This window comes from Melopsittacus undulatus, chromosome 3 (genome assembly GCF_012275295.1).
Source record: "Melopsittacus undulatus isolate bMelUnd1 chromosome 3, bMelUnd1.mat.Z, whole genome shotgun sequence".
Taxonomy (NCBI): Eukaryota; Metazoa; Chordata; class Aves; order Psittaciformes; family Psittaculidae; genus Melopsittacus; species Melopsittacus undulatus.
In genome coordinates, this window is record NC_047529.1 from 17,329,880 (window position 1) to 17,344,432 (window position 14,553).

The following is a 14,553-nucleotide window of genomic DNA, read 5'->3' on the forward strand; positions in this document are numbered from 1 at the left end:
CTGTGACAGATGCAACATGAACTTTACGAGTACATGGTATCCTTTTGTTTATTTAGGCATAAGATGCTCTTGCCTTTCTGCCCTCAAATTCAAGCTCATACTTAGTGGATTGTCACCTATGACCAACAATTCCATTTCAGAGTCACTGCTTTCCAGAGCAGACTCCACCATCTCATAGGGGAAAAAAAGTGCATTTGCTTCTTAGATATACAAATTAATTTTCCCTCTGTTAATAACTTGTTTGCTGACATCCAGCTTATTGAACAATCTGGATCATGGTACATTTTTCCCCTTCATCGATTTTCCTGTGATTTTTCAGTCACCAATGTTATCATTGGTGATGTTATATGTTGTCATTGATGACAATATAAACTAATGTCAGGGCAGAAACTGAAACCTGAAAAAAACTCTGTTAGGAATTTACGTCTTAGTCATTATTCTCTCTTTTTCACCTACTTCAGGTTCAAATGAATAGCTTTAGATCCATTTAATGCACTTAGCAGTTTGTCTAATTGTTATAATTGTAATCAACAACCCTGTGGTTGCAAGTTTAATGTTCTTTAGAAGTCAATCAGATTTGTAACCTCATTAAAAGGAAGAAAAACAAGTTCATTTGACAGGATCTATTTTCCGTAAACCCCTATCGATTAGTATTAATTATATTATCCTCCTTTAATTTTTTTATTAATTAAGTCCTCAATCAGATAATTCATTAATGACAACAGAACTGATGCCAGACTGTTAAGCATCTAATTATGTGGATTTTTCTGTTAATATTTTAAAAATTTTAGCAACAAATTAGCTTCTATGCTTCACCAAGTTATAAAAAAGGAAACATGCATTTTCCAGCCAGCTGATCATTTCTTTGGAAACTTCTCATATTATCATGTACTAAGATATTGAGCAATCACATATGAATTTATTCCTTTGTTCTTGTTTGTAGTGCTTGTTATTTTCTTCTGAGGCGTTAGCAATAGTTGCTGTGAGAGACAGGTTACTGAACCTGCTAGTCTGATTTGATATCATTCTTACACCAGCCTGATACATACTATCATAATCTTGTACTCGTGTATAGAGCAAAATCTTAAATTAAAATATCATGGAACAAACAGATTTTTTTTTCCTTATTCTTGAAGTTTTGTGAACCTAGAAGTCAAATGAAAGCAGTAGATTACCATTATTTCAAATGGAGTGATGAAAACAAACAGGGTTAGATGCAAGAAAAAATGAGATGACCTGAAAAAGACTGTGAAACATCCCCTCTCCCTGTGCCACCTTGTTCCCTCAACATGGGTATGAAATCAGAGCAACTACTTATACTGATCTTAAACATTCCACGCAGAACAGAAACTGAAATAAAAATAAGAAATCATAAAAACTGTGGATCACATACATATCTAAAATGTACAAGTGATAGTAAGTGATAGAAATTGAATTTTGTAGATCAGTAATTATATGTGGACTATTATGAAACATAGTATTTCTCCTAGAATGCAGTCTGAATGATGCTCAGCCGTTTAGTGACCATAGAGCGTGAGTGTAGGACTGGCTCTTGGTGGGACAGGAGGTGTTTGTGAATGGTCATTTGGGCTCAGGGGGTGAAGATAATCCAGTTTTGTTGCCATTGTCATTTTTGAGAATGGGAATTTTGAGGAATCATAAAAGAATAGTAAAACAATAAACAGCTTGAGTACTGCCCTGCTGTCTCTACAGATCTCCATCAATCTCCCATGCTCTTACGCTATAAAAGCTTCTGACAAATTTTGGCTAGGACTAGCTAGCATTCCCCCAGGCACAGGGAAAAAAAGGGGTAGCACATATTAGAGCCCTTTTTAATTGTGCAGTCTGGATGCAAACACCTCTTCTGAAGGGAAAAAGTCATGCTCTATCATTTTGCAAACTTCACACTTGTGAGGAGTGCAAGAAGAAGTACAGTAGCATGAAGGGCAAAAATATTGCTAATAAACAGAATTGTCTGGAATTAATTTTGTTCCTTTTGAAGTCCATGGGGATTTTGTTACTGACTTGAATAAATGCTGAACAGGGTTATTAAGATAGCCCTAAGGTTCTGAGTACCAGAAATCAAGGATGCAGTATGATACTAGAAAATAGAAAGAAATACCTTTCTTTTGGGGTATTCCATAACTAAGTGAAAGCAAGAAACTCAGACACTTCCATTGAACTAGTATTTAGAGGAGATAAAAGAAAGCCCATTGTTCTCCACTGTAAATAATAGTCACAATTTATATAATTATCTTTATATATGATTCAGTAAATCAGATTTTTGTTTTTCATCCAAAGAACTATTAGCAACTAAAATTGAAGAAATCTTTAGCATTTTGGAATATAAACACATTGGCTGTAGACTTCTTCTTGTTCTTTGACTTGCTCTTGTTCTTCTTCTTCCTGTTCTCCTTCTTGTTATTATTAAGATTAGTTTTATAAACAGATCATGTTGCCTGGCAATCATCTTTATCTCTTGAATAATATATCCATTTGGTTTGTCTCTCTAAGGTGGGACTCTTTTAATTTGATCTTGGGGTCATTCAGCAGCTACAGTAATGTTCACATGAACATTTTGTAACCTGGATATATCCATCCCATGGAGGTTTCCTTTGATCCTGAGAAGAATCACTGAAATATGGGGCTGACAGATATGACACAGGGCATACAGGAGATTCAAATAATAATTCTTTAACACTTATTTTAACATTATAAAATAATAAAAAAATAACTGTAGCTTATTTTAAAAGCTAGTAAGTCACTGGTTTATTCTGGCTTTGGCTTCATATTTGGCACTCTTGCCACATGGTCTTGGTTGATAGTTACATTGGCATGTTTGATCTAAAGTATGTACAGATATTTTATGGAAAGTTTTTATTGATCTTCCTCAGGGCTGGCTGTCTTTACTGTTCTTTGCACAAAGTTTGAGATTATGTATCTACTAGAAGAGACTGATAGGAACATTTTATGTAATGCCACATCTAGCTAAGCAGGTTAATAATAAGAATCTGGAGCAGAGGGTGTAATGCCATCTAGCTAACTGCAATTGAAACAAATGTCCAGTCTGTTGGATAAACTGAACCTGTAAAACTGGAGGGCAGTATGAACTACAGATAAGGTTACAACTCTTTCTTCAAAGACACTAATTAAATTTTGTGCTGAACAAATGGTGATTAAAAGTTTACCTCATTTAATTTTAACTGAAGATGAGCTTCTACTTAAAAGGTAAGTATTTATTCAAGCTAAGCTTCCTCTATAGTCAATGGAGATGCTCTGAGCAACCAGTCCAAGTAGACACCTGACTTCCATGTCTAAAATTTGAGACCTGTGCAAAGCTGTGGTTTTCTTTAGGGGTGCAGTGAAAGGCAGATTAAAGGGAGTTAAAAACTAATCCTGTGGTAATAAAGAAAGGCAGGCAAAGGTCAATAATATCTACCTCTTAATTCTGCTCCAAAATGACAAGACTGGATCCACAGAGGATCCACAGAACCTTCTGCTACCATAATATATTTGGCTTTTTAAGTAGGATGGAAGATTTTTTTGCTTACTCAAAATACTTGGTGCCACCACAATCATTCTCTTCTTCTGACACAGTTTTTAAAAGTAGTTTTGTCACACAAAATTTCTATTTTCAGTTTTACTTCATAGAAGTAAAAGGAGAGAAACTTCATTCTAATCCCTTTCAATTTGAATCAAAACCATTATTTTGCTTTTCAAGCTGTTTTTCAGATCTTTCTGTAATTCACTGTGCAATGCTGTTTTTGTTGTTTTTTGTTTTGTTTTTTTTTTTTTTTTTTTCCGGGTGAATAAAGAGTTGATTTCATATTTTTTATTTTCACATCACAGGCAATTTTCAAGGGGAAGTTTTCCCACTTACTCCCCAGATCCAAATTTGATAGATAAGGTGTTAATATCTTGGCATATTTCCAGCAGTTTATCCACAGAACATCCAATTCCACTAATATGCTCTTTATTGACCACTCCTAACTTTCTGTGTACTTTTATTATTGGCTTCACACTCTCTTTTAATTAGCAAAGGCTCAATGCTTTGATAACTCCTTATGTTAGCTGGCCATAATGATGGCCCAGAGTGGTTCATTAATATTTGTGTTAAATGCAGTAATTCGTTAACACTCCCCCTCCCCCAATGTGAAAACTAGATAGCTTAAAGCAATAGCTGTAATGGGACTGATCCTTTTGCCATTACATGTCCAGTCTGGGGTGTTAGATGCCAAAGTTGAGTTTTATAAGGTGATGAAGCTGTCTGTGTATGTGCCACCAGTACCTTGATTTGTATTAGCACAGGTACCAAGATGTAATTAGATGCAGGGCAGCTGATCTTTTCAGTTTTGTGCATTTACGGATTAGATTATCCAAGGAATTCAAGTGAGACTGGAAAATGTGACATATGTCCTCTCTGCACAAGTAGAGAGACAGATTAGCCAGGACACTTTATTTATCTCAACAGTTGTTAGGTCCTCCTGTGTGTGGTCAGCTGAATTGAGCCTAAAGGGTTCATAGAATTACAGACTAGCTGAGGTTGGAAAGAGCAGCTCAAGATCATTATTCCACTTGCTTTCCTCAAAGCTGGGTCATCTTGAGCACACTGACCAGGACCATGTCTTGTTAGCTTCCAAGTATCTTCAAGGATGGAGACTCCACAACCTGTCTGAGTAGCCTACTCCAGAGCCTAAATAAATTCAGAGTAAAAAAACCCATTTCTTATGTTTTAATTGAGTTTCTTGTATTCCAGTTTGCCCTCATCACTTCTTTTACTGTCTGATCACAGAAAATGGTTCTGTCTTGTTTACTACCCCCATCAGGTACTTCCACATATTGCTAAGATGGATCCACAGGGATCTGTGGGAACCCCATTCTCTTTTTAAGTGGCAGTTGGACACCAAGCAGAATGCTACTGTGCTGCTGAAATGGCAGTAGATATCTATGTGTGGGCCACTGAGTCAGAATGGTACTACTGTGCGTGTAGACTGTATGTGTAGACTGTACAGCACATGTATGTTTGCTGAAAGATGTTTAGCATTATTTCAGGTTTCCTAAAGTACCCAAGATATACACAAAGGATTGACAGGTGTAGTGAAGCTGTGAGACCTTGGGACAGGCTGAGAAAGTTGGGGCTGTTCAGCCTGGAGAAGAGAAGGCTGCATGGAGACCTCTTAGAAGCCTTCCAGTATCTGAAGGGGGCCTACAGGGATGCTGGTGAGGGACTATTCATTAGGGACTGTAGTGATAGGACAAGGGGTAACGGGTTGGAACTTAAACAGCAGAGGTTTAGACTTGATATAAGGAAGAAATTCTTTACTGTTAGGGTGGTGAGGTACTGGAATGGGTTGCCCAGGGAGGTTGTGAATGCTCCATCCCTGGCAGTGTTCAAGGCCAGGTTGGATGAAGCCTTGGGTGATACGGTTTAGTGTGAGGTGTCCCTGCCCATGGCAGGGCGGTTGGAACTAGATGATCTTGAGGTCCTTTCCAATCCTAACTATTCTATGATTCTATGATTCTGGAGAAGCAGTGGGAACCCAGGCAGGATAGACAAAGCTGTCTAAAATGTCACGTGGTGCTTCTATGTGGGTGACTGAACCATGCTTCCAGTGTGTCTGTTGTTACAAAATGACAGCAAACTATGTCTTGGTTGTCTTTGTGTGGATCTGCCTAGTGTTCTAAATACTGAATGAACGGAATTCTGTCCCATGCTGTGGTATAATACTAGTGATTCTTTCTCCAAAAGCTTGACATTTTTAGTTGCCTGAGACTCCATTTGTATAGCATTAATTCAAATATCTTTCCACTAAAAAAAACCAACATAAACTTTGCCCAGAGCATAATGTCCTTTCCATTAACACTTGAAGTATCCATTGATTACTTGTTTATGGTTTTTCTGTGGGTAGGTAAACCTAAATAGCTGTTAAGAGGCTAGACATTTTGTTAGATTTGGCTTTTGGTGCATGCCTGGAAACTAAGCTGCATTTTCCAGCAAAATATTTGCTGTATTTTCCAGCAAAATACCCAGCCTTTCTGTAATAAGTGGGATTCCTGTTGTTGAGCAGGTGGATAAATATTACCATACATACTTCATCTATTCTGCTAGCTCTGGTAGTTCAGGACACTCAACATCCTACATATTTGGTCCTTTTTTCCCAGTCACTTACTTTGAATACAAATATGCCCAAGCCCTCTGTATAAGGTTTGCATATAAAATCTGATAGAGATGGATTTTTTCCTTATTACTTTTTCCTTTCCATTTCATGTATGTTGCGGTGTCAGCAAACTAGAGGCTACTTGTGCACATTGACATGTATTTTTGTCACTGCACTTCTGCAAATCTCGGAGGGTTTGTCTGCTTTTTATTTCAGTGGAGTGAGTGGAAAATTTACACACCAAAGTGACTGTATTTAAAATACTGATTAATTTGTCACAGTTGTGTTTTCTCTGACTTTGGAGAAGAACACATATAGAACTAACCAAAGGAATTCACTATAGCACCTGGGAAATTATATTTCCCAGAAGATTATAAGTGTGATATTAATTATTGAGAGTTCATTTGTGGCAGTTGAATAAACCAGGTTTAAACATGTAGGAACTATTTCCCAAAGCATTTCCTTTTTCAGCTGAAATACTTCTGAAATTTCTGCCATTGCAGCTTTGCCCTTGGTGTGTCATTGTCTAGAATTACTCATAAAGTCATTTCTGCAAGCACTGGAACAGCACAGAAAGGTTGTTATGAAGTTCTCAAAACCATTTTGAAACTGAGCATGTTTAGGAAATTGCTTTAAAAAACTTCAAATTTTTTTGATTTTTTTTCAGTAAAACTTTTCAGAACCATTCTTGTTGAAAAGTTTGGATAAACATCTAAGCTGGATTTGCTATAAGTCATACCTGAAAGAGGACGTTATTTACATTTAAAGACTTTCTTTTGACTCTCATTTCTGCTTGGGAAGAACTAAGCGTTGTGCCACAGCACTGGGATTAAAATCCAGAGTGGAGTGTTGGCAATTAATCCAGACCCTTAGCTGATGTAAGATTTGGGAACGAACTGCTGTAAATTTTCAGGGAGAAGATTAAAGAATGAGTTTGAGATTGTGGAGATGTGGATTTGATTGCTGGCACTGTCACAGCCTTTCTACGCTATTGTGGGCAAGGCACTTCTCAAGACTTGGCCTGGTAATCTAAATATTAAGTATCCAGAATTAGAAAATTTCCTGGTTGTGTTCATTGTCAGTGGGTAGGGACTAGGATTCCTTCCAAGGGCATGTAGTGATAGGACAAGGAGGAATGGCTTTAAACTGAAAGAGGATGCATTTATATTATACATTAGGAAGAAATTCTTTACTGTGAGGTTGGTAAGATACTGAAACAGGTTGCGCAGAGAACTTGTGGATGCCCCATCCCTGGAAATATTTAAGGCCAGGTGGGATGGGGCTTTGATTAACCTGATATAGTGGAAGGTGCTCCTGTCTGTAGCAGAGGTGTTGGAACTAGATGATCTTTAAAGTCCCTTCCAACCCAAACCATTCTGTGATTCCATGATTCCAGTTTTTTCTCTGTGGTTACTTGAGAGAGATTATTAAGGTAAATCTTATCCAGTAGCTTGGATCCCTGCTTTAGGACAGTAAAAATTGCCTTGAATTATATTCTTCTCTTAATACAACAAGCATTAAATCTGGTTAACATATTCTAGATGAGACAGACAATTATTGAATATAACTACAGTTAGGTGGTTTATCTTTAAGCTCTGTATATGGATGGAAGTTCTAGGTCCTATAATGTCATGGATCCAGTTCCTGGTCAGGTTTGGTTGTCTGTTTATCCAGAGGTAAAAATTATTTTCAAGTGAGAGATAAATCAGGTTTAAATCAACATAGATTTTATTGCCGTGAAATGTTTGTTCAAATGTGATCTTTATCTTCATAGACTCATGTAAAACAGGTATCTTGTATAGGAGATAGAAATATAAAAGATTATGTTTTTCACCACTGAATTATAAATCAAGTTAAATTAAATGGAAGGAAAAAAACCAATCTAAATCAAAATGCCAAACCAATAAGTAGAACATTGTTTGTTGGTGACCCAGTGCACACTCACATTTAAATACAATCACAACAGCTGCTGTACAAAACATAATCAGTTGTACAAAATAAAGAAAAATAAGGAATAACAATAAAAAAGATCGGATCTCTCCAAATGACCTTCACCTGGCAAAGGAAAATTACTTTATCTTCCTCCCCCATTCCCAACACAGGTGTTCCTGGAGTCTTGTTGAACCTGTAATGAGGACAGAGGCAGAGGATATTTTTATAAATGCAATTCCTGTATAATTATGTTTATTGATTATTCCTTGTGTTGCAGGCTTGTGTCTTCTATTAATACTGGGATTTTATTATCCTTAAAAATAAAGAATTAGATCAGCAGAACTCTCTCTTCAAAGGATAAATGAAGGTCAAATGACCTTGGGATACCTAATGCCCTTTGGATACCTAAGACATCTAAGACCAAAACTGTTTGTTGGTATTAGGAAACAAAGCAAACAAACAAAAAAGCAGTTAGAGAAATTGGCTTTTAGAACAGTAAAGCAGCCCTTCTTGAGCCTAGCTGCAAAATTGTGAGCGGCAGCTGTGCCATTGAGTAACGTTCAAAGGAAGAGATGAGCTGGGGAAATATTTACAAAGAAGCCCAGGATATGGAAGGACTATACATTGTGTCTGCTTGTAGCACATTTTTTTGTTCTTAGAAAAAGTTAAAGAGACACTTCAGAGAGTAGGTTCCTTGTTGATTTGGAGAGCTGAAATCTTTTCCCCATGAATGTTGGAGTTTATCTTTAAAAAATAAGTTAATTAAAGGTCCAAATTCACCCCTTGTGCCAGTTCTCCAAGGCAACAGAACAACACCTAGAAAGAGTTAGGGTTTAAGATGGTGGCATGGAGGACAAAATTCTTGACAGTCTTCTGTGGTAGGTGGCAGGGTCACCACTGCTTGTCTGTCATTCACTCCTCTTTATAGGCCATAGGAACATTGTTCCAGTTATCATCATCTGCATAAAACTTGACTACACACGTCTGACATGTGATGATACTAATGGAGGACTATGTGAACAGAGATCCACATCTTAGGGCAAAGGTTGAAAGTGAGAATGTCACTCCTAGTTCTGCCAGAGATTTACCTTCTAAACTTAGACAACACAAGGTGTTTGAACTCACAGTAACACCTTGCTCTAGAAGGACAAGTATGTGGTTTGTCAGTGTGCTTACTTCACAAGTAATTTGCTAACAGATGCAAGTGTTAACAGCTGGTCTTTGTGACTCAAATGTGTTAGTACTTAGTATAAGAAGTTTAGAGAGTATTTAAAGCATTGTGAGGTTTGTGGTGGGAAAGTTGTAAGGCATAAAAAACTGAGTGATGGGCTGAAGTACAACACAATCCAAATACCCAGACAGCTATGAATCTGTTCTTGGGGTTTCAAAAATCATGAAGATTCATTGCCACACATTCAGTGTTCAAAAATTTGGACACTTTTCTGTACACCCTTGATGGTTTTGACCTGAATGGAAAAAAGCAATTCCATGCCCTTTCAAAGGCAGAACTTTTCTGTTTCTTTCTTTTTTTTTTTTTTTTTATATAACTCAGATTAATTTCAAAGTCAAAAAGGTAAAAATATAATTAACTTTGCTGCCAGTGAGCACCCACTAACTTCAAACCATGCCCTTCCTTCAGACTGATTTAATTCATGTTTTGAAATGGCAACGTTTCCAAAGAGACAAAGACTAAGAATATTAAAAAAAGACACAACATGGGAATATTGTGCAGGTATAACTGGATTACGCTCAGATTTTAACAGCAACATTGGTGAATTCATTGCTTAAAACTACACTGAAAGTTCCTGTTTCAAAAATCAAAGGCATTTTATGCCAAACTGCAGTAATAATTATTTTTTCTTTCAATAAAATTATCAGCAGCAATTAACTATAAAATACAGAGAGACTGTGAATGTCAGCAAACTTGCAGCTACTTTTTAAAAAGAATTTTGCTTTTTAAATGTGCTAATATACTAAAGGAAAAAACAGAACATTTGGCCTGTAATGCAGGTAGCCTCTTCATGGTAAAAATATACAGCAGTTCAATCAGGTTGAATCAGATCTGGATTGAATCTCACAAAAAATATGTAGGGGTCATTAAGTCAAACCCTGGAAGTTCTGGGGTTTCAAGAGTGCTCAGGTTTATAAATATTAATAGATTAAGGGGTAATTCAGGTAAAAAATAGTTTGTTACCTCCAGAGTAGAGGCTCAGTGTTATTTAGTGTTCTGTATACGTATTTATATAGTGTTATGTAACAGCAAAAGATGCAAGTTTTAAAATAAGTTATTGTCGGGATCTTTTAGCATATCCTGAATAGGTAAATATTTCAAATATAGGTGTATACATAATTTTTCCAGTATCAGACATTTGAATTTCATTGTAATAAAATGCTGCTTTCTCAACATTTTCACAGAATAATCTTCCCAACCAGATATTCACCCTTCTCCAGAAGGCTGATATTTTAGTGATGAAAATCTAAATAGATTTTAAAAACTTTTCTCTTTTTCCTCTCCACCAAAATCTAATTTAAATTTATCTATAGCTTGAAGCAGAGGGCCACAATTAAATTGCTTTACACTCCATTTTGATGTGGTAAATCTGCATATCTGACAGTCAACTTCTGATTTTCCTTTCTCTCCTTTTCTCTCTCTCAGTTTGGTCAATGGAAGAAGCAGAATGATCTTCCTTTTCACTTTTAACGGTGGTCACCTATTTTCACACTCAAGTATTTCATGTTCTAGAACAGTCCCACAATATTTCTGTCAAAGACATCTCTGAGGATCATTCATTTGATTTTAGTACTTCTCCAGAGGTGCTGGAGTGAAAAATTAATTCTGTAAAGTCTAATTTCTGCTAGGCACTTAGCTGATAGTGTATTAAGAAGGTGGAGTCCTGTGGAGATACACCTAATTCCCTCAATGCACACAGGGTGCCTAAACAGCACTAAAGTGCTACCTACTGTAAGCAAGAACAAATCTAGGCAAAATCATGGGATATCTTTTTTCTTTTTTTTTTTAATGCAAGCAAATAAAGACTCAGTATTTCCTGTTGTGTTTCCTCACCATGATGACAATGTCCTTACTGATCTCAAGGGGAAAAGCATTATGCCATAAGTGCTGGGTTTTCTTCCATCTGTTTGGAAGGTGAGGCGGATTTTGTTAATTCAATATGACCCCCTACATTATGGCTGTAAATGCTCTCAGATATTTGTCAAAGTCCCTAGGTTAGTCTAAAGCTGGTCATTCAAGATGTAATGCATGTTAACTGACTCTAGAAAGCTGTGATGTAGACGTGTATAAGCACTTTTATCCTTGGCTTTCTTTATACAGAATTGAGAAAAAGTACATACTTTTACGGTATGATTCATCACTGCTTTAAGGTAAGATAAACTGCATACTCTAAGAGCCTTTTTCTCTCTGCTGATTATAGGGAGAGGAGGATGATTAATCCAGTTGCAGCCATTTACAATACAAAATGTCACTGTCTTATTCCCGCTTTTCTCTGTGAAGAATGACAGACACTTTCGGATGATCCCTTCTAACTATCCTGGACATTTGGTGTGCCAGTCAAGAGGCCACCCATGGGTATCTAGTGCTATCTTCTGGGATCCTCCAGTTTCTCCTCAGGTGAGTCCAGTTCTCCTCTAGGTTTCGTGTTATATTGGTCAAAACTCTGTGACTGTCTTAGGTACTTTAAAACACCTCAAAGTGGTCTGAACACTTACACCTTGGACAGCTGTATTATTTCTTACCACAGAGATGAACTGTCCCTTGGAAGAAAAGTTCTGATTCTGCTGATCTTAAAAGGAGTTTAGATGGCCAGTATAACCCCACCCTGTAACTCCCATCCTTCCTAACTTTCCCAATAAAATGATGTCAGAAGAACAAGAAAAGGAATGGAATAAAATTCTTGTTGAAAAAGTTAGAATGTGGCTGGAAAAAGCCTCTTGAGCTGAATCTATGTATCCAATGTTTTCTGTGTGAGGATGAGTGGTAAAGTAATATTTCAAAAGTATATTACCACTTAGATGCTGTGGACTAAGCCAATCTGTCTTATTTGTCATTTTGATTTTGTTTTATTTCTGTATTCTTGTTGGAAAATGAATGGATTCTGTTAGACCTCTACACTTCAGCTGGATTCCTAAAGACAATAAAGCTGCAGAAATAAGCTTAAGAAAAGAAAGCATCATAAAATCAAGGCAATGGAAAAGATGGCTCCAATTGCCTGAACTGATCCTGTTAAATAGAGATCCAGGTATGGCAGACTGCAGTGTTATGGGACCAGGGGCTGAGAAGACAGAGGACAGAAACCTGTGCTGTCATTTAATCTGAAGTTCACAGAGGGACGAAGGCTTTTATTGAAACTATCGAGGTTGGGTTGTTCATTTTTTTTTTTCACTTTTGTCTGCCACGCTCTTTTCAAAAAAGACACCATGGCTGCTGCTTGAGGACAGATTCCTAAAAGGTTCTGGCCTCATTCCAGTGCAGCTTTATTGTACTTTCCCACGTGGGGATGAGCAGCCCCCAACACCGAACAGTTTGTTTGTCCCATGACCCAAGAATTCCTCTTTTGCCAGGTTTCCATATTGTTTTCCCAATGGTGAGTAGATCAGGCAATTCCGATGGATCACAGGAAGCCCTTCTTTCAATCTATCCAGCATGCAAACAAAGTCAGGATACTGGAACTGCATGTCCCACAACAGAAGCACTGGCCCTAATTCTGCTGCTGGAGAAGAAAGTGCTTCAAATTTCATGTGCCACCTCAGCCAAGTCCAGAAGTGCTTATAAAAAACAGTGTTAGTGTATCATTCAGAACAATCAAATACTACGTGCACGAAAAAGTAGTTTAGAGCAACATAAATTTTTAAAAAGTGACAATTTCATCACACAATTACTGTACACTGCTGTTCTTAAGATTGAATACTTTCCTCTCACTCTCTCTTTCTCTCTGCTTTAATCTTTTTCTTTTTTATTTTCTTTTTATTTGATTTTTCTTTCTTTCTTTTTTTTTTCCCTTTTTTGGGGTTTGGTCCACTGGAGATAAATTGCCCTCAATGATATATATATTTAAAAAAAATATCAGCAGCAAGACTCTCTCGAAATAGATTCTGTTTGATGTAGCTAGTCTGTCTTTTCTGTTTTGCCCTCTTTCACAGCAGCCTCTGAAGTTTTCCGCAGGGGGGCTTTCTCCGAGTTGGCGTGTCCTTGGCCGGATTCCGCCGCTCCTCCGTTTTTGTGCGATGTGTGCTTTTCCAAGTAGTTCAGCATTTCACTGAGAACAGTTTGGAAAGTGCTTAGGGCAGCACATATTGCAGGAGTTCCAAAACCATGAGTGATCAAACTACAAATGGGAAGGAGACAGAAAAAGAAATACACACACACACATAAATATAAATGCATCTACATACATCGAAGAGTTTACACTACACTCATTTCGCTATAGTGAAATTCAAGATTTGCTCCCTAAACTATTTATTACCTATGGGAGAAACAGAAAAGAAAAGAGTAGAGTCGAAGAGCAGACTACATACAGCTTCAAAGGTTGGGTTTTGCAGGAGTCTCAGTTCTGAACACAGTGGGACAGATCCTTGGCTGATGCAGATTGACAGTGTTGTTGACTTCAGAGAGGCCAAGAAAGTATCTGTGCCCTAGACTCTCCAGCACTGCTACTTTTCCAGTCCCAAAAGGTTTGGCTCTCCCCTTCTCAGGTAAATAAAACCAATTCTGTGTGGTTTATTCAGTCTTCTAAAATCAGACTATTGAACAAGACCTGTTTACTCTACATGAAAGTATGAGTGGATCTGTATTAGGAAATTCAGCACAGATATGGCAGTTTGGCCATAGCTGTGTGGCTAAGTCCTCTGAGCATCCAACAGAGTAAAATCTGAACTGCCTACAGGTAATAGTAGCTGGACAATGCTAATGTCAAAACAATATCCAGGAACTGTTTCACAAAAGGGCTAGTTCTGCCAGGTTAAATTCATGCACCGTCCTAACCAAATAATAGTAAAAATAATAAAATTCCAGCAATGTTGCCCTGGTGGTGCTGAATTTACTAGTATAGATTTAGCCTATTGTACCTTACATCCAAATAAGGTTTTTTTTTTCAAGAGAGCACAATTTTTTTTTTCTCGTTTTTCTGCACTGCAATTTCAGTGATGCTCCTCACTTAGCAGCTACTGAAATGATGTATTAATGAAGTTACCTGGCAGACCTATAGTGGGTTAATCTAATCTCAGTTTAGAGGACCATTTCAGTGCCCACATATGTATCTACAGTCAATTGAAATGTTTTAGGCATCCAGGCTGGCTTACGCCTGTGTATCTGTATGTGTGCAAGTTTCCCATGGGTCCCATCTCTTAGATACTGCCTTTGTGAGGATGTCTCTGCTACCTTAGGATAACAGAAATGGCACCAGAGACCAGTTCAGAGAATCAACTTCAGCCCTATTTGCCTAAATAT

At 37.4% G+C, this 14,553-nt stretch overlaps 1 protein-coding gene across 2 annotated transcripts in view; it reads right to left on the reverse strand.

Annotated features, from left to right (window-relative positions):
* Positions 1–13,116: 13,116 nt before the first annotated feature.
* TFAP2D (transcription factor AP-2 delta) overlaps positions 13,117–14,553 on the reverse strand; it is a 48,130-nt gene continuing 46,693 nt past the window's right edge. The window contains exon 7 of one of the 2 annotated variants that reach the window (XM_005146411.3): positions 13,117–13,432. In XM_005146411.3, the coding sequence (XP_005146468.1) occupies positions 13,213–13,432 (220 nt within the window). In that variant the 3' untranslated portion in view covers positions 13,117–13,212. The remainder of the gene's footprint in view (positions 13,433–14,553) is intronic. The other variant, XM_005146412.4, reaches the window with a different exon arrangement.